Below are 21,391 nucleotides of genomic sequence, written 5' to 3' on the forward strand. Positions count from 1 at the left end.
TTAAAGAAAACCATTAACATTAGTTGACATCCAGTGTAGGTTGATGGAAAACTCTTACTATTTTTATATATATGTAGGTAACTTATTTTTGTTTTTCATGTTTAATTAGTTCTTTGGAAAATTTTATTTAAAGCCATTAGTTTAAGCTTTGAGTTATATAACAAGTTAATTAAGTAAATTATAGTTTTTTGGTATTAGTAATACTCTTAATGTTTTTTTTTAGTTTGCCAAAAATTACTTTATTTGTATTTTAACTTTACCAATTTTCTATTATTTACGCAGTCATTTAAGCAATTGAAATAAGAAAATGAAACCAAATTAGTAAACTTGCTGCAAAATGCAATTAAGAGTTGTAAGTATTCTAAAAAAAGTTAAATTAATTATAAAATACGCGAAATAACTTAGTTATTACTATACATTATAGTTTCCTATCCTTATTTTTCCTTTATTTATTTATTATTAAAATAATAATATTTAAAATATTCACATCAAACGAATACATTTGATGTATACAAAAACACCCTGTATACTGTATATACAGGTCACTGCAATGTATTTACTGTAAACTCTATTGCTAACTTGTAGAAAAATATTGTCTATTTTTCATAAGATCAGACCTATGTTTTAGCAGGCCTTTTTAAAAATAAATATAAAAATTGGGACATTTGTATATTATAACGATTAATTTAAAGCACTTTTTTTTTTAATATTTATTGATAAGCAAAAAAATAAATATTATATTAATAAATAAAAACTTGTTTTTAGTGAAATCATTACTGTACAAATTATACATTAAGTACAAATATTATATAAAAAAAAACAACGTCCCCTTATCTCCATATAGGCGTTCCACTATGCGTCGTGTAGCCAAAATGCTCAATGTAAGTCATTCTGGTTTCCAGAGCTTGAAATCGCTACCAAATTTACGGCCTAGTAAGAAGATCCCCTTATCCCAATCGACAAAGCGCAACAACCTAGAAAGAAGATCGTTTTTTACGATTTTGGGCAATTAGGAGTCGCACCGCTACTGCTAGAACACTGCAAAATAGCCTTATAGAAGCTAAGGGATCGCGAATTTCGGAGCAAGCGAACGAAACCGACTTCACGAAGGACAACTCCGTATCATGCTAGAATCCCCAGATTAACTTCAGCTTATCGAGCAAATCGTAGAAACTTTTGTCAAGAGCATGTTAATAAGAATTTAGAGCAGTGGGCCAATGTAATGTTTACAGATGAAAAAAGGTTCTTGTTATGCAATAATGATGGGCGTGTTCATGATGGAGACGTCCCGGTGAACGATATTTGGACGACCGTGTGCAGGAAATTGTTCCATTTGGAGGTGGATCAATAATGGTAGGGCTTGGTATAACTTTGACAAGACACACGGACCTCGTTGTATTTCGGGAAGGAACTTTACCGGCTATCCATTACATAGAGGAGCTATTGGAACCTCATGACGTCTTATTTGCCCAAAATATGGACGTTGGATTCATTCTACATCAAGATGATGCCAGGCCACACGTAGCCAGGGTCGTGAGAAATTTCCTACAGGAACACAATATTAATGTCATGAGATGGCCAGCTAATAGCCCGGATCTAAATCCTATTGAGCATAAGAAATTTGGTGGACAGCATACCTCATCGTTGTGCCGAAGTTCTTAGAGCCAGAGGTGGACATATTCATAATGTATTATTGATATGTTCTCTATATTCTTTTTCAGTAGTTTAATAAAGATATAATTAATAGAGTAGAAAAGCCAATGAGACATGGGTAAACCAAGTCCACAACCATCATTTTACAACTACATATTCAACACCTTTTAAAGAACAAAGTTCTAGTAGTAGTTAAGGAAGTGTTGAATTTCTCTTGCCCTCAAAGCATGTAACAACTAAGATTTAACTATACTATTAGCAGACTTCAAAGCCAAAGTCAACGTATCCAGGAGCAGACGATTACCTTCTACAACCCGCAAGTAGCCATATTACACCTTAAGCTCAAGGGACGAATACCCAAATCAGCAATATCGCGGTTGACATGAGGCTGCTGAATACTCCTGAAATCCGAGACAGCCGTTGGTTTCAAGATCAACGAAGCTATACAGTCACTGAATCTCGAGAACATGCTAGACACCGACGAAGCCTGGTTAAAAATGAAAAAAACCTATTGTAACACGGTAAAACTTTGATGACAAACAAGATCTTGGATCTGTGGATAGTGGAATTACATCAAAATCTCAGGCATACTAAGCCCAAATAGACCTTAATAAATGAATTATAAAGAAAATAAAAGAAGCAAGGAATAGCTGGCTTGCAGAAAAATGCGTCGAAACAAAAGAAAATCAAAGACGATACTGGAATTAAAAAACTAAAAAACGATCTGCGGCACTTTTATTAAACATTATCTTAGACCTTAAAAAAAAGCTACAAGAGTGGAAGTAGTATGTCGATGAATTTTTTGCTAGCAACTGTCATCAGTAGGTAAACATTTGCGACAATCTCTGTGAGAGCCCAGAAATTACACGCACGGACATAGTTCACAAAATCAAGACAGCTAACACTGGAAAGTGGTCAGCCTCTTCAACGCGATCTATGTTTCTGGGGAAAAAAAAAGTTTTGGTTGGATTCTGTTTTCGTCACACCTATAAGATACCGTCTTACCTAAGAAGACTACCACATGATTAGAATAATGAGCCACACGCTAAAAATATTCCTCAAAATAATATATTATTATGATCGATTATACCGCAAATGCGAGGAATACCTCTCTGACACTCAATTTGGATTTCATAACAGGCTTGGAATGAGAGAAGCACTATTCGGCATACAGGTCCTAATGTTCACCAATGTATACGCATGTTTTCTCGATAACCAAAAAGCGTTTGACTGTATCAATCACGGGAAACTTATCAGCATCCTTCAGAATATGAACTTAGATGGCAGAGATGTCCGCATTATAAAAAATCTGTATTCAACTAAGTCGCTGGTGTCAAAGCTGACTACCGAGTACGTTTCCAATCGGCGAGGTGTGAGATAAGGATGTGTTCTTTCTTCACTACTCTCTAACAGCAACTCTAAGAAAATTTACGCGGATAAATTGCATTGGACGAAGCACGGCAAGGAATTAGAGTCAACAGAGAAGTAATAAATAATTGGCGTTATGCGGACGATACCATTCTAACGAAAGGAAGTGGTGATGACTTGCAGGCGTTACTAGATAGGGTTGTAGCAAAAAGCGAAGAAAGAGTGCTCAAATTAAATATCAGCAGAACTAAATCTTTGGTTATTCGCAAAAATAGTGAGCCTCCAGAAAACCTGAGCACGGGCAACTAACAGATTCAGCTCTTCAGATGTCTGGGATGCTTATTGAACAGTAAGTCCGATAGCACGCAGGAAATAAGGTTCCGCAACGAGCAGGCTAGGGCAGCATTTAGCAACGTGATGACGGTCAAGACTTATTAATTCGTTTACTACATGAAAGCAGCTACAGGAATCAGCATGCCTACATGAAAGGAAAGTCGACGGAAATGGCACTTCACTCTGTAGTGAGCAAAGCTGAAAAAGCCATAGAGAACAAGAATTGGAACTTGCTCTTTTCTTCGACGTGGAAGGAGCATTTGAATGAGGCGAAAACAGATACTATCCGCCATGCCGTTCTGACCAGGGGTACTCCGGTCAGGTGGGTCGAAACGGCGGTGGAAGACCGGAAGATCAGTGCTACACCAGAAGACTGTCGTGTCGAGGGGAGGGTGAACGGCGGCTGTCCGTAAAGCATTTTACTTTCGACGCACCTTTGGTGTCTGGTGATGGACAGTCTACTCAGGAAGCTAGAACTTAAAGGATTGCACACGACGGACTAGTCGTCGTCCGCGATGGTCACGGATAAATTCCTGAACACAGTCTGTAAGCGGATGCAAGCCGCATGCGGGATGTTGGAACAGTGGTGTCAGGAGACAGGGCTGTCGGTCAACCCAGAAAAGATCGAGCTTATTCCCTTTACTAAGAGGCATTACTAAGAGGAATTTCACAGGCTTTAAACCTCCCACTATGTATCAGACTCGTCTAACTTTGAAGCAGCAGGTCAAATACTTGGGACATATTTAGACAGCAAACTCAGGTTTAAAACTCACGTAGAGCAAGTAATAAATAAGACAGCCGCTCTAATATGGCAGTTACTGCGAACGATAAGTACAAGATGGGGTCTAAAACCCCATGTTCTTCAGTGGTTTTATACTGGAGTCATACGACCGAGGGTCTCATACGGATCCGTGGTAAGGTGGCTAGCGGCATTGAAGGTCATCAACACCCAAAAACTGACTAGACTGCAAAGTCGGATCTGTTTGGAAATTACTGGAGCCATGAAAACAACATCTGCGGCATCTCAAATATTTTTCTTGGGCTACCGGACCTCCCAGTCTGACGGTCATAAGAGGATGAAGGATAGCGAAGACTGGCGCAATGTTCACTTAGGATAAGGCCATATGACGATTGCTCTCAGGATGTGTAAGAACATACCAATTCTGACATCCAGATGCAATACAGCGAGTGGCAAACTAAGGTTAAAGAAAGACTTTTAAGCCAAAAATCCCTTTGTTTTTCAAGCGGAGGTGTTTGCAATACTTAATGTAGTAAACACACGGGAAGTATTGGGAGGTAACGGAGGGATTTGCATCTACTCTAATAGTCAAGCTGCCCTCACGGCGATCCAGAAACCCAGAGCCAGCTCAGCGCTAGTCCAGGAGTGCAGAGACATATTGGAAAGACTTGCAGCACACGGGGAAGTGAGACTGAGGTGGGTCCCAGACACCAGGGTGTCGAGGGCAATGAGCAGGCCAACGAACTGGCAAGCCATGGGTTCCGCTAGCCCCTTTATACGCCCTGAACCGTGTCTCGGTATCAGTAAAAAGCAAATCTTCCAGGCACTTAATAATTGGGCTTAGGAAGGCAGGAAGACAAGGAAGAATTGGAGAAGGACAGACGGCTGTAGACAGGCCAAGGAGATGATACCAGACCTTGACGACTGCTAGCAAAGATCCGACAGGGTATCAAAGACTTGGTGGGAATCCTCACTGGGTATAACTGTGTAAACAGGCATCTACATCTTCCTGATATAAGAGAAAGCCCGATCTGTCCGAATTGAGGTACAGGGAAGGAAACTTCATATCACATACTAGGTGTCTGTGATAGGTGGAGTCGCCTGAGAAGGAAAACTTTTGTAGCAACGACACTCTAACGGCAAGATCTTAAAGATCTGGACTGGGACAACGTGCAAGCTTTTATTAAAAGGACGGGCCGATTCAGTGCAAACCGCACATTTGGAGTGGAGGCGTAGGAGTGCTTGATTCTAGGGTTGGCGAAAAGGGACTTTTTGGGCCTACTTGCCGAGCTCTAGCTCCCCATCCTTACACTACTACTACTACTACTACTATAGTAGTGATACAGTGTAATATGTTATGCCTATAGAATTCTTGAATCTTGATCCAAATACATTTAAAGTGACTTATAAGAAATATCTATTTAAAATACAGAATAAACGTAATTATTTTTGTTTCTAATTTTGACATGTCCTGACTTGACCTAATCTACACAGAAGGAAAAAGTATTTTAACTGCTCTGTCTTGTGTATTATTTTGTATTCGGTTGTATTAAAATGTCATATGCCTTCTGGGTTCCGTAGAGTAGTTTTAGTTAGACTGCGCCAAGTTGCCACATAATATTAAGAAGAAAAAAGGGGAATTTGTAAATTATTAGCTTAATTTTCTAACCTATCATTATTTTTGATGACAAGAGTATCTAAAAATGGAAGTTGATTATTTATTTCTTGTTCGAATGTAAACTTAATTGATGAAAAACAGTTATTGAGTTGTTCTACAATAAATGATACAATATCATCGAAATATCTTAACCAAACTTGTGGAAAGTATTGGAATGTATTTTTTGCATTTATGAAGAGCTCTGCTAGAAAGGGAGACAGGCAATTAAGCATGGCTGTACCCTCAAGTTGTTCATAATACGCATTGTTGAAGCATTTTTTGTGGCAGGCAAAGTTTTGTTAATTTAATTACTGCTCGTATATCATCGAAACCATTACTTTCCAAAAATTCAGTCAGCTCTTGCAAAGTTTCTGGTACAGAAATGCTTGGAAACAAAAAAGATACGTCGTAAGAAGCAATTATTTCATCTTCACTTAAAACTAAATTATTGACTTTTGAAGTAAATTACTGATTGATTTTTACTAAGAAACATTCACAAAAAGACATTAAAATTACCTTAAGAATCTATCGGAAAATACGGTTATTTCTTGGACATTTCTACTGCAGGAAGGGAATGTTTCAGGTATATTTGCAGAATGTTATAAAACTTGTGTCGAAAGAGTGATGGTGACATTTCATTGTGATTGGTTAATCGACCAAAACTTCAGAAATCTACATTTTTTGCCCCTTAGAAAGTTATATATTATTTCTAATTTAATCTAACCCATAATTCTAGTCTACTTTTGTTAATTTAATGTTGATTTAGAAATAGGATACGGAATGAATTGATTGAAGGATGACTCAAAAGTGTAACCCATAATTCTTTACTCTGTCTACAAATTACCTAATTTACAAAATGCGTCGTCCGCTTTTGATTTTCTTTGAATAGTACGAGTTTTTTCTTTTGCAGTTAACCTCCTTTTTACAAAGCTAATGTTGACCGAGTCTTTTTATGCTACTTCAACTGACTTCAAATAAACTTTATACTTACAGTATGTGCCGTTTCAGATGGTTCTTGACAGCAGGGGCATAAATTTAGTTCAAGAACATCAAATTGGTCGATCTTAGTTTTTTCATTTTGGTCTTTTTGAAAATTTGGGCCAGAGTGTTCGCGTCTGATATGATTTTCTACCCCCTGTAAATAGGTATTAATAATGTTGGAACTATTTTAGGTATATTTAACAAAAACTTACTGTAGAGGTTGTGTAAATTTTCTGACAGACACTACATTCATAAATAATATTAATGTTATCTTCTAAGTCTGTTGTTACTACAGTAGTACCATCATCATCACCTAAATCTTCTTTAAACTCATCGTCACTTGGCTCGTTATCTGTAGGATACATAATTATAATGAGTTATATAGTATCAAATATATAGGATGTTAGTAAGTAAATGCAACGGATGATTTTAAGAGGCAGTAATTGCGCATTTTTTAAGATACAATACATTGTGTTCATCATTGGCAAGTATACGGTTAATGGTTTCAATTTTTCTACGAAAAAAATGGACAGCCATAAAACATTTCAAATTCAAAATCCTGGTTTATTTCTTATTGTCTCACAGTCAGCTATAATTTGATTTTCGACGGGAGTGGAATAAACTAAGAAAACCTCAAACGCAAAATTCTAAAGGATTAAATCTGACGATCGAGCAGCTTAATGTTCCGTACGTTCTCTGCCTATCCAACAATTTTCTGATTACGTGCATTAATGCTAAAATGGGATAATGTCTTGTCTCAGCTGTAAAGGAGTTTCTTCAAGTTGAGTGATTTGATGAAGAATCAATCTATTGGCAAAAAAACAGGCGCGGACAAAAATCAAAATCAAAGGATACAATTCATGTTTTCTGAAACTTTAAAATACTATAAAGTTGCTTACATTCAATAACTTGAAATTTTTTTGAACATTGTAGCGCAAACGATTAATGAAGGCGAGCCAATATTGTATGGTGGATAATTTTTTTATTCCATCTTTTTTTTACACTTTTAAGAGTCAAACGTTCCTTTTTTAACCTAAGTTAGCTTTGAGAAAAAACTGATATAACTATTGAAGAACTTGAAAGAAGAACTCACAAATCTGTAACACTACTTATATAATAACGTGCCGTACTACTGTAGTTGAAGGAAAACTCTGTATCTGACCTCTATGGTAATAATACATCCTAGCTTATCATTCTTTTTTTTTAAGGTATTTATATATGTTTTATTGTCCTGACGAGTGTGGTTGCTAGATCAATTTGAATATTAGATTGCATATCATCTAAAACAATCATATTGAAATACTAGTAAAATCCTTATTTTAGAAATTAATTTGTTTCCAATTAAATATAATTTGCTTTCGTTTTTTTTATCACGAAGGGAGGTTAAGACAAAAAATATATAAAATAACAGGAAAAAAATACTTTTTATTAAGATGTAAAATGTTCTATCATTTAATACAATCGCAAATTGGAGACGGATTTTTAATTACAGACTTGTTTGATCATGTAGACAGTGAAAATATTATTAACTGTTTCGAAAAACGATCTGACACCTATAGAAATCTAAAGATATATATGAGCGTGTCGTTTTCATCGAAAGACGCGTCTGATTTTTATGTATGCATGAACTTTTCTATAGGTAATTTACATTATATTCAAAAAAGTTCATTATTTACTATCAATATGGATTTTCATTCAGATGCATAAATAGATATTTGGGTTAAAAAAACGTCAAAAAGATGTTGCCAGTTATTAGTTTACGTTTTAAAATATTTATCAGGCCTTCGATTTACTTCATTAAAAATTTTACTCTTTATATTTGACATGTAAACATTCTCCATGGTAGTTTATAAGTATAACCGTTGAAAATATTTTCTTTTCTGCCTTGAGATTTGCCGCCCCTCAAAATTCTGCCGCCCTGGGCACTTGCCTCGACTGCCCGTAGTGTAAATCCAGGACTGATGGCATGTTTTAATTAAACCGGGATTGATTTGAATCAACGACTTAATCATGGGCCAAAACTGAGCATATTGTTTTTTGCATTTCATTTAATAATAGCCTTGGTTTTTTAATTCTTGATCATTCCGGAGTTTGCTCGAACTCTCTCTACACAAGTCTGTTACGCAGGTAAGTATAAATGGTGTAATCTCTACCACTTCTAGGTGATATATAGCTGAAAACTCTTGTAAAAATTTTGCGTATTTTGTTATTTACCCTAATCTCGATTCGTTATGTTCTCGTCTAAATACCGTAATGTCCATTATATCTGCATCCTTCTTGTGTTTAGTTAGCATTAATATGCCTGGACGATGTTTGTGTCCCAATAAATTTTAATATTTTCATTTTCTTTTCTATTTTAACCATTTATAATTTTTTCGTCTAACAGTTTTTCTTTTTTATAGATCTCTTTATGGATTATACCGGGAACCTTGTTGTTTATAGCTAGATATTTTCTTGGCACCAGGTAAGTAGAAGCAGATGATATGACATTGATATATGATTGATGATATGATATTGTGTTAAATAGTTTCAGCACCTTTCTGACACATCTGCGTATTTTGAATCTATACTTGTACACAACGCACTGTGGTGTTAGGTTAAGGTATATAATAAAAATGCACATAGAGCGTTAGGAAATTTAAAATATACCCTACTACAACATTTTTATAGGGTATGGTTTAATTGGGAAATTGTGTTTTGCAGTACTAGAATATATACCCAAATAGGGAATTATAGTTATAGTTAGTACAGAGAATTATTTTGGGGCAAACAAAGAATGGAAAAGTGGGAAATTTAGTTTTTATAGACTTTAGACTTTAAAAAGCTTTTATGAAAGAAGGCATTTAAAAAAAAACAACAAAAAATCTTAAAATTTAATTAATTTAGCGAGCGTTTTGGACGTTTATTTTAATGTTCTTTCCTGTCATGTTTTCTTTTTCGACTCGATGTTTTCTTTTCGCTGGTTCGTTCTGCATTGGAAGGTCGTCCAGCTTGAATTCTGGACTTAGTCTTTCTTATTCCTCTATCTTTTCGTCGAGTGCAGTGACTCAGTGCTGTGCTTTGAACTTTAATTTTCCTTGGTATACGTTTTGGTATCATCTGTTGGAAAATAAATTGTTGTCCTTGCTCTGAAGTATTAATTTTTTCTATCATACTTGTAAATTTTGTTAGGGCTTTTAGATTGTGGATAGTTGGGTTTGCTTCAAACAACTGTGCGAAACGGTCTATTTCTGTTTTAAACTCTGCAAGTACATTCCTATATTGCTGTGGAAATTCTACAGCAACTTGTGCCATGCAAGATGCAGAATTGCCCTCATACTGCATTGCCTTTTGAGTACGAGCTAAAGGGCACTGAGTAATGTCTAAATGATCATTTGGTGTTTCATTTAGGGTCATATTCATGTAGAAATTTTTATTTATGTTATTTCCCGTCGCAATTCTTGCCAGTAATATTCTGTCATTAACCGATAGCCGAGGGGAATTTGGAAATATAAGACCAAATTTTTGTTCAATGCTACATAGGTGCTTGCAGAATTTACCACATTTTCCAGCCTCACAATCGCAAACACCTGCATCTGTTCGAATAGTATAAAAAGTATTTGGAATTGTCGCCGATTCCACACTATACTCATAATCGTTAACTCTAGCAATATTTTAAATATTTTTTGCAGTGTTTACAAACATTGCATATATGGAATCCTTTGTCTTTTTCGTGTTTGCATAAGAGATGATGCGCCGTTGGAAATAATTTTCAAAAATAGAAGTTATGAAATCTATTAATGCGCAGGCATTAAATGCTTTACAGCGCTGGAGTATAATGTCTTTGAGAATGCGTATAGAAGCTTCTGTTATATTGTTAGTGTTATTTCCCCGAATTAGTAAGTCCTGTCTATAAGCGACGCACCATTCAACCCGCCGATTTCATAAATTGTTTAATTGATTTAGCAGAGCTGGCATTTTCTTAACATACTCGTCACCTGTTAAATTATCATACAATTTGGTTGCTTCCTCTGTACGAGTTGTAAAAAGGATATTACGAAATCGAATCATAATTGACTGTCTTTTCATTATGTCAACTTTATGATCTGTAACACAAAGCCAACGCCAAAATGCTTGGCAAACATGGAATGCACATAATACTAATCGAGAATTTGGAAAAATTGTTTTTAAAGCATTCCGTTCTGCCGTAGAATCGTCCGTCATGATAATATCAGGATCGAATTGTTTATTCATCTCGTTATTTTCTATCGCTTCTTTAATAGCGGCAAAAACTAGCGTGTAGTTGGACTCATTTTGCTCGGTGTGTATAGCATAAGCTAATGGAAGACCGCCAATTTTATGAGATGTAAAAACTAGAGTAATCGCAGAACTGGTCTGGTCACATGATGATGTTGTGTCTACAAATATCATATTCTCATACGCAGTAGATAGAAATAGCCGTTTCATTATAGGAGTAGCTATAACGATAATACTGGGATTCTGTTTCAGAAATATCAAGTAGCCTTTGGTTTTTAAATCGTTAATTTTCCCTTCTATAATTTCGGGGAGATTGCATTCATTACGATCACCATACTTTTCGGAACGCCATTTGTTATACATATAGTACACATGATTTTCAGAGGGATTTATTTGAGAATTCGATAACATCTCCAATCCATTTACATCAGTACCTTCAAACGAGTCCAATACGTTTAATTCATTGTAGTTTTTAGCTGCGCAAGGTGTCATTCCACTGTCGAAATATTTCTTGAAAGTTTCTTCGGTTTCCTGACTGCATTTCAATAAACTTAAAGCCTCTGCTACATAAACATGATGAGAATGTTCAAAAACTATAGTCACTAACACGTTATAACCATTCAACAACTTAATTTTTTTAATTACAAAGTCTATTTAAGCCTTACAGTCTTGTCCACGAGGGGTTTTGCACTTTTGCACATTTTTTTTTATTAAACGATAAGTGTTGGCATGTAAATTATGTAACGATACTACGGAACTCTGTTTTTAAAAAAACTTTATTCAAATTAGATATGTCTTATACAGTACAGAGTTAATTCTAGACTAAATAATACATTTACGAACAATAAAAGCTAAAGCTTATAAAATGCTGAAAATAGGAAAAGGCAAAATGATGATTCGGCAAGCTGGTTGGTATTGTACAGTTTCTTATAAGTTAAATAGGGATATAATATATAACTTGTATACATTTTCCGGAACATAAGACGCTTTAAAGAAGGAAATATCTTTCGAACTATTCAGTTAGTTTTCGTGAAATTATGAAATTGCTTTAACAAACTCGTCGATGAAACAAGCGAATTGTTCTTGTGTTTTATTTGACTCTGCCTTCAGTCTTAATTGCACAGAAAAGTTCTCCTCCGATCTAAAATCTAATTTCTTAATAAGACCACCATTTTCCATCACAAAACTCTCTAAACTGTCTTTGTCCACCATTTTAAAATCTTTTGCTACTAATAGAAACACCAACTATCTGGTTTTCTTTATATGGAAAATATAGTACGTTCGCACCCTTTAAAACTTTTCGCAACTTTTAAATAAACTCACACCGTCACAAAAAAACCGTTACTAACTAGCACGCGGTAGCAACTCATAGAATGTAAACAAATAATATTGCATTAGACATTGGCAAAAATTGCCCAAACAACACTGACCAAATCTTGCCGTTGCGCTGTAATCGAGTATCCTTTAAATAAATACGGCTGGCAATACTGCATTTAAAACTATACCCGGTGCCAACTCGGCTAGTAACGTCACACATGCTAGGAAGAGGTATATTTTACAAATATTTATTTTTGATTTATCCATTTGAAAATATACCCGACGTCAGTACAGCCACTGACGTCACAAACGTTGTGTAAGGGTATAGATTCCAAATACGCGACACATCTACTAGCGTATACCTGTCATCTACCATATTTAAAGAAGTGCATGTAGGTATTTGATGATCTTGTATGATTTTAAGAAAACTCTCTGTCTAGGCTCTCAGCCCATCATCCTTGAGATATTGGATCCACAGTTCTTTGTCGCTTTCCAAACCATACAGACTAACAGGGTATCGACCGTTAAGGTTTGCTTTTCAATCATCTAATTATCATAACCCTTGTAAGCTTTACAATAATACATTTTAATAATATAGATTCTGAATCTGCTAAACAAAAAAAAATAGGCAAAGGTTTATTAACTTCTTTTTCCAAAGTAAAAATTATGTTACTGTGAAGGAAATTTACAAAATTCAAAAATCCCGCTAAATCATCGTCGTTTCCTCTCCAGACTAGAAAAATGTATGTTGGTAAAAATTGAATGAGATCAAAGCAGTCAAGTTAATTTTGTTAGTAAAACTACTATAAAAAAAACTTAATTGAAAATATTATTTAAATTTATAGATTTTTTTGCTATATTATCCAGCAGCTTTATTTTAACAACGGCGCCTCTGACGGCAGCAGCGTTCTATATATTTTATTGCGATCCCTTAATATTTCGCCCCTTCAAGAAAGAATAAAAGGACTATACCACGCATATCGCAAAGTACCTTAAGCAAGATCGAAAACCAGTTCCGGAAAAATGGACATTTAAGACAGACAAAGAAAAATCATCATCGGAGTATGAAGAGATTATAATTAATGTTTTTCTCTCTCTCGAAGAAAATCCTCATGTCTCCACTAGGCAGATAGCTAGGGAACTCGAAATCAGCCAGTCTTAAAACTGAAAAATGTCATCCCTATAAAATAACAATCCTCCAGGAACGTACCGAAGATGATTCGAATAGAAGACTCCAATTTTTTGAACCAAAAATGGATCACGAATGTTCTACAAATAGAAAACGTCTTATTTTCTGAAGAATCAACGTTTATGTTGAATGGCGAGGTAAATCGTCAAAATTTTTGTTATTAGGCAGACTAAAAATCCACACTGGATGAGCGAAGGCCACACACAACAACCAGAAAAAGTCAACGTTTGGACAGGGATCTTTGGTGATCGAGAAATAGGACCGATTTCCTTTCAAGAAAATCTTATTGGAGCCGGATATTTAGAATCGCGCTTCCTCATTTTGCAAGATCTGTCCGTGAGTACCTCGATGATGTATTTCCAGGTAGATGGATTGGCAGAAGAGGTCTCTTTGAATCGGCACCCACGTCTCCGGATTTAACACCTGGGGCCTTTTTCTTATGGGGGTACTTGAAGAGCAAAGTTTTTAAGACCAAACCGGCCAATATTGAGGATTTGAAAGAACGATTAAATTAAAAGAGAACAACACAAAGTCTCGGTCTCAAAAAATTCTTTTATTTGTTAACAACATAGAACTCGAATACAAGAAAATAATAAAAAAGGAAAAAGGAACTATTGAGATATGAACCTATCACCTCACAGCAAAACTGTTGAGGTTCGCTGCGTTGACCGTTAGGCCACACCGTTCATGCGATAGCTTGAAAAGAAACGAGGGGACTAGATGATGTTATTAAAAATGAGTCCCGGCTCAAAATTGAACACGTCGTTAACGCAAGTCAAAACTGGACTCTTCTTCGCTCTTGTAATGTTTAGCTTCTCTAGAAGATAGATCCAGCTTTTTTCCCTTCTGGAAGTCATGAACCACTGCCACATTATTGGGGTAGGAAAAATTATGACCTGTTGACAATAAATGATTGGCAAACGCTGACTTGGTCTCGACAGTATCGATGTCTTTAAACTTGTTCACCAGACCTATATGTTCTTGTATCCTTGTTTAAATTTTCCTCCCAGACTGTCTCACATAAATTTTGGGGCAATTGGCACAATGCAAACTATAAACTCCTGATTTCGAAAACGGATCTGTATAATACAATGGTTTAACCAGATTTTTTTTAAGGAATTAGAAGTTTTAAAAGCGATTTCGATGTTAATAGGTTTAAAGAATTTCGCCACCCCTTGAAAAATACCTCCAAAGTAAGTTAAACAACTGAAATTTTTATTATTACGTTCCCTTTTCTCCTGATGCACAATGTGGTACGAAAGTTTGTACTTATTAAAAAACTTAAAATATAGTTTTTTGAAATTTGATAAAGGGAAGTTATTGTTGATTGCAATGGATTTTATTATATCGTACTCTTTTTTAAAGGCTGCATTGGAGAGAGGTAAATTAAATAATCTATAGATGAGAGAGTTAAAAGCAGCAAACTTGTATTGGCCAGGAGAAAAGGAATTAAATTGGATAATATTATCCGTTGCGGATGGTTTTCTGTATACTTCAAAAATTATTCTATTGTTGTACCTAGTCAGAACTAAATCCAAAAACGGCAAAGTTTTATTAACTTCTTTTTCCAAAGTAAAAATTATGTTACTGTGAAGGCAATTTACAAAATTCAAAAATCCCGCTAAATCATCATCCTTTCCTCTCCAGACTAGAAAAATGTAATTGATTTACCTCTTGTATGTAATTATAAATATTAAAAAATTTCCAACCATAATCTGATTTTCTAAATGGCTCATAAATACTTCGCTTAAGAAAGGTGAAAGGCATGAGTCCATAGCAAGTCCTGCTGATTGCTTAAAAAAAAATTCCATTAAATTTAAAAACGTTTTGTTTGAAAACCAGCGATAAAAGACATGCGAGGTTGTCTATAACTAACTTAGGGAGGTTGGTGGAGTTAAGCAATTCTTCAACTAACGTTTCACATTCCGAGGCGGGTATGCTGGAAAAAAGATTTTTTACGTCCAGGGAAATCAAAATAGCATTATCGGGTATATTAATATTTTTTACAAAATTCTATTGAATTTTTGATCGAAAATTCATTTTGAAATCCTATTATTGTCCTGAGAGTAGTGTTAAGCGAAGAGGACAGTCTATAGTAGGGCGAACTGACAAAAGAAACCACTGACCTCATAGGAATACCTTCTTTATGTATTTTTGGTAAGCCGTACAGTGAGGGAGTTCCAGGGTTCATAGGGTATAGGTTGGCTTTATTGGACTCGAAATACTCTAAAGTTATAAGGTAACGGTCCAGACAGCTCTTAACTTTGGTTAGAAAAGCTAGGAGTGGGATCTTTATTTATCAAAACAATATCATCGCCAGATAGAAATTCCGAAACTTTATCCACATAATCAGCTTTGTTCATGACTACCAGACAAGCTGACTGACTGTGAGACCGAGACTTTGTGTTGTTCTCTTTTGATTTATTTATATCAAGGTCTCTTTGAGAATATGGACGATTTCTTTCAATAAGAACGAGTAAGACAGGAGTGTAGGCTAATTTCTGGCGAAGTAATTAGAAATGTTCAAACCGAGTTTTAGTTCCATTTAGGGTATTCGCAGTTAGTAAATGGACAAGATTTTGAATACGTATTAAAGAAATACTCTTAAATTTAATTCATTTTTCGAATTAGATAATGTTTATTAAATCATAGATAATGTTTATAAATATTTTAAAATAAAAGGAGTAAAAAACTGAAATATTGGATGCGTGTGTAACTTGTTACACCCTTTAATAATAATCATTAAAAAACAGGTGTTTTAGTATTAGAAGTTTGCTGTACCCCTAAATGTAAGTGTTGGGTAAATAAATGTGAAGTATTACGCATTTGAAGTAGTGTTATGTAAAAAACGGATTTTTTTTACAATATTAAAGGGATGTAAAGAAGTAACCCTTATGTGTGTTTTAATGTAACTTTTGCCTTTCATAAAATTCAACCTATGGTTGTGGTCCTTCGAAGTCAATACTAGAATCAGTTACGCGGTTTATTACGTGGTGTAACATTAAGTGTTGCACTTCCCTTAGATGTTGGAGATTCAGGAAAACCCTACTCCTCCAACAGGGTTGCGATTTATAAAAATAATAAAAAATATTTAATGATCGATGACGTCATATCTCACATTTGACACACCCTGTTATACATTTTTTCAGTAAAATAAAGGCAATTTAATATATTAATCGACGTGCCCGACTATATTTCCGTAAAAAGAACATCTTTGATTTAGTGAATTTATTTTAAGTTAGAGACTCGCTCTGTATATACCTTTGCATTTTAAAAATGTTGTAAAGGTTGAAAAAAATATGTTGACTTAAAGTTATTACCTTTTATCTGTTTTTAATCGAATTTTCTAAATTCTTTAAAAATTGTAGTTTCTTAATAAACCTTGAAAAGGAAGTCAATGCTTAGCGCATGTTTGTCACCCTTTTCTTTTCCTTTTGTTAGTTTTTATAAACAAGTTTAATCTAACTTACCTTCATATTCTTCAGTGGTATCTTCCTGCTTTACACTAAGTTTTTCGGTTGCAACAGTTTCCTCAGCAACACTAAACAAAACTATGGGTTTTTGTTGAGTATTAATGCCTGTATTTTCCTTCATTAATGATTCTTCTTCATCTTCTTCTTGTTCTAATACGGTCATCTGTTGTTCCTCTTCTTCAACCATTCCTTGGATATATTCTTCTTCAGTAGATTCAGCATATTCACTATTCTTTCCCGCCTCGGTATCTTCCACTGATATTGTATAAACTTCCGCTTCCCCCATGTTTCCTAGAAATGTAATTAAAAATAGAAGACATCAATTTTGGCTCAAGGATAAACGGGTACCTTCTTCTTGTTCATCGGTGACATAAAGCGTCTGGTATTCAACATTTGATTCAATATTTTGAGGTGGTTGATCAACGTATTCTTCAATAATTTGATACTCTTCGGATTGCGTCATTTCGTATTGTGGGGTTCCATTTGCAAGAGCTTCCTCGGTTCTATAACACATCGCAAATAAAAGTCGAACACCCAGTGAATATTCATTATTTTTACTAATTTTTATTAGTATTTTTTGCTGTCCTCGAAAGTAAAGAAAAAGCATTATTGGAAATGGTTGAGGAGGAGAGGCCTCAGCGATTAGAGAAGATTGGTGCACAGCCATAATGTTTAATTGTCTGAAGCGAAGATTGACCGCAGGGAGTAAGATTGCAGAAAGAGGAAATTGCCAACTACCCCTCTCAGAAATCGTTTTTAACAAAAAGGGACAATTGTAAAGAAATATGTGTATGCGTTGAAAATATGGATATCAAAGAGCGCTTTTACCGCTTATCTCCAATAAGCGTGAATTTATCAAAACTATCATTTGGAAAATATGCACTGTTTCCAAATGGGTTAATGAGTTTCGGGCTTCGTTTAGTGATATTTTTGCTTGAAACAGTATGGAGAGTTATCGTTTTTTTGCGGTGGGACTACAATGGTTTGGGGAGCCATGTGTTGGCTTTATAGACAAAAGTTCAATGTCTTACTACAACATGTAGATATTTATTGTAGCACCCACCGATGTTCACTGGCAGTATCTGTTCTGTGTGGGTTAATACTATATAAACAATATGATGTGCTAGTATCAATCTAGTATTTAACAGCTCTAAAACCAAAATTCTTACTTTCAAATGCAATCTTCAGGCTTTTAATAGTGTACTTGGTTAATCCTTCTAGTTTAACCGAATTTCTGAGTTTGAAAATTGATATTAATTTAAAATTTGAAGATCATGTCTCTAGTTTGGGGCCATCAATAAATTATCTAACGCGCTCAGGGAGAGGAAGGGGGTCCGGAATACGTCACAAATTGTGACCTAGGGGGTGGGTATCATAAACCACGCGACGTAAAGATTTTTTTAGCACTTTTTCCAATAGCACAACGTAGTTTAATTTTTTCAATTCTAAATATTAACGCCAAGTCATCTGATTGTCGATAAAGCCCCTACTCTGCTTTACTCGTGTAAATACATTTTTCACATAAACGCACCTTTATTGTTATCAAATATATGCGCATTAAGCTCTGTTGACAGGGTAATGTGCCTTATCTGTCACCAATATTTGCATCAATATAAAATTTAAATGATTAAGCGTACTAGTGCACAACGAACTGAAATGTTTTGATTTTCGAAGTATTATAGCATATATTTGCGTTCGGCCATATACTTGACAAGTATTCTTCTTTATTCGACAAGTTGTCTAATCAATCTGGTTCAAAAGGTTCACGTTGAGCATCACAGTGTCATGATTATTTTCGCATTTTGCATTACTTTTACATTATCATTAAAGTATAAGAAGAATAGCTAAATCACAGGTAAATGTTTAATTTTTTTACAGCTTATAGTTCCATATATATTTTGAGTATCAAAAATTTAGAGAAAATAAAAGAGAAAATTTAGCTGAACTTTGCGAAGAACATCCCGAGGTAAAGAAGCCATTAAAAATGAAAGATGCTTCTGGAAGTCCCAGAATGGAGAAAAGTCAACCTGGTATATTAGAGGCAATTGTAAATCTAGCTACGCATGGATCAGCGGCATACGAACGATGACAAGAAGAATCTCTAAGGAGCATCAAGTCTCTTCAACAGCTTACTACTGTATTAAGGTTTGAAGGTTTTGTATTGAGTAAAAGTGCTCTATATTTGCGTTTACTACCTAAAAGCAGTTTTTCTTCGGAGGGAAAAAAGCACACCCGCCCCTGAGAGACTAATAAAAGCTTTAAAAAATTAAGAACTTTAAACGGCATTTTTGAAAGCAACCATAAATCATCTGGAAGAAATAGCGTCAATTCTCGGACCTAACGAAGTTTCCCTTTTGAGCCAAGATGACAAATCTTCATCCCTATAGGTTTAACAGCAGCAAATCATCAATCTCCTATTGTCATGCACGTCGAATACAAAGTCTGTTCGCTCTATTTGCTTATACTTTTGTGATGTTACCGTAACATGGTGACACATTTTAATTTTATTTTTATTATTATTTTTTAAATGTATACTTTAGATAGTTTTAGTAGGTAGCTTTGGTTAACAACTTTTATGTTTAACCCATTTTTTACCAATGATTATGATGCGAAAACGCAACAGTCATATTAATTTTTTTTTAATAATATAAAGAGAATAAAAAATGAAATATCTAACGTTACTATAGTATTTACTAAGGTTGAATTAAAAAGATTTTTAAGACACTCAATAAAGAAACCAGTGTTTTGATTTTTAAATTTTTATTTCAATTCAAGCAAAATTTTAGTGTCTAAACATACTTTCGAATATTATTGTTTATTATTGGTAAGCATAATACAGGAGAGATTTGTTTAGCTGAATCGTAGCCGATCGATAGTTCTAGCCTGGACACTTATCCCCGCTTCCATCGATACCTCACAACAGAAGCCGAAATCATGCGAGGCGACGACCGCATCGCGATGGCAAAAATTCCATGATGTGGACATAGCGGGCACATTTGAATTACAGATAAGACAGGACAAAGAATTTGACTGGGATTCGTCTGATGATGAGAGTTTGGCAGAAAAGAAACGGAAAATCGAAAGGTCTAACACCAACCAGTTTCAAAGTAGGGAACCAAAATGAAAAAAAGTGTTCAATTCCTATGATGTCCCAGCCTATTTCGAATGAAGGCCCTGCGCTTGAGAAATTGGTAGATTTACTCCAGGGAAAGTCGCCTTTAGACATTTTCTTTTTGTTCTTTGATGACCAAGTATTAAATCTTATTGTAACATTTTCGGAAAAATATGCAAAAGACAATAATTCACATGATTTTGAGTTGGATAAATATGAATTACTAAAGTCTATAGGACTGCTAATATGTACAGGTTATCATAAACTACCACAAACACAACTATATTGGTCAACTGATGAAGACAAGGGGATAGACATTGTGAAAAAATGTATGAGTCGAAATAAATTTTACAATATAAAAAAAACCTCCATTTGTCAGATAACGCACAATTAGATAAAAATGACAAGTTTTGTAAGCTTAGGCCATTTTTTGATCTCATAAATCAGAAAATGTTACAGTTTGGTATATTTTCACACTGTCTGTCCATTGACAAACAAATCGTTCCTTACTTTGGCAGGCACTCCTGCAAAATGTTTATTAGGTTAGATTTGGTTTTAAATTATGGTGTATTTGTTCGTAAGACGGTTATTTATATCAGTTCATTCCATACGCAGGAGCAAATCCAAATAAACAAAAATCTATATTAGGTATGGGTGAGCAAGTTGTTGTCTATAGTGAATGACCCAATGAAGCATCAGGTATTTTTTGATAATTATTTTTCTTCGTTTCAATTATTTCCATATCTTACCGATAAAGGTTATTTTGCGAGCGGAACTATAAGGGAAAACAAAACTCTCCGCCGTCCTTTAGAAGGGACCAAAAGTGTTTCTAAACAAAAACGCGGCTACTACATTTCGGCACATGACACTGTCAGTGGGGTCTCATTAGTTGTGGAATGGAACGATAATTCAGTGGTCACAGTAATAAGTAACCATTACAATGACGAACCATTATACAGAGCTAAAAGGTATGACCGTAAAGCAAAAAAAGACAATCCTATTCAGCAACCTAATGTTATCAAGATGTACAACAAATTCATGGGGGGGGGGTAGATCTCCACGATAACGGGATAGCCAATTATAGAATAGGGATATCTGGAAAAAAGTGGTGGTGGCCTTTGTTCGTTAACACTATAGATAGCACTTTAGTCAATTGTTGGAAGGTTTATAACATTGTCAGTGACAAAAATATTACTCAACTAGACTTTAAATCGTACATTGCTCTTCGTCTGATAAAAACTGAATCTGCCATTCGTACATCTATTACTACCCCTAAGGCAGTTCTTGAGCAAAGATATGATAATATTGGTCATATTATGACTAAATTGCGCTC

At 35.0% G+C, this 21,391-nt stretch overlaps 1 protein-coding gene and 1 long non-coding RNA gene across 5 annotated transcripts in view; one reads left to right on the top strand and one right to left on the bottom strand.

Moving 5' to 3' along the window:
* LOC126736888 (zinc finger protein 12) overlaps positions 1-21,391 on the bottom strand; it is an 80,193-nt gene that overhangs the window by 36,926 nt on the left and 21,876 nt on the right. For all 4 annotated transcript variants that reach the window (XM_050441503.1, XM_050441505.1, XM_050441506.1 and 1 more), the window contains exons 3-6: positions 17,295-17,449; positions 16,944-17,237; positions 6,944-7,083; positions 6,742-6,885 (exon numbers count right to left, since the gene is read on the bottom strand). In XM_050441503.1, the coding sequence (XP_050297460.1) occupies positions 6,742-6,885; positions 6,944-7,083; positions 16,944-17,237; positions 17,295-17,449 (733 nt within the window). The remainder of the gene's footprint in view (positions 1-6,741; positions 6,886-6,943; positions 7,084-16,943; positions 17,238-17,294; positions 17,450-21,391) is intronic.
* LOC126736907 (uncharacterized) lies at positions 18,514-19,695 on the top strand. Its single transcript, XR_007660821.1, has 2 exons — positions 18,514-18,801; positions 18,864-19,695. It is a non-coding gene; the product is annotated as an uncharacterized LOC126736907 (long non-coding RNA).

The sequence above is a fragment of the Anthonomus grandis genome, chromosome 5 (genome assembly GCF_022605725.1).
Source record: "Anthonomus grandis grandis chromosome 5, icAntGran1.3, whole genome shotgun sequence".
Taxonomy (NCBI): Eukaryota; Metazoa; Arthropoda; class Insecta; order Coleoptera; family Curculionidae; genus Anthonomus; species Anthonomus grandis.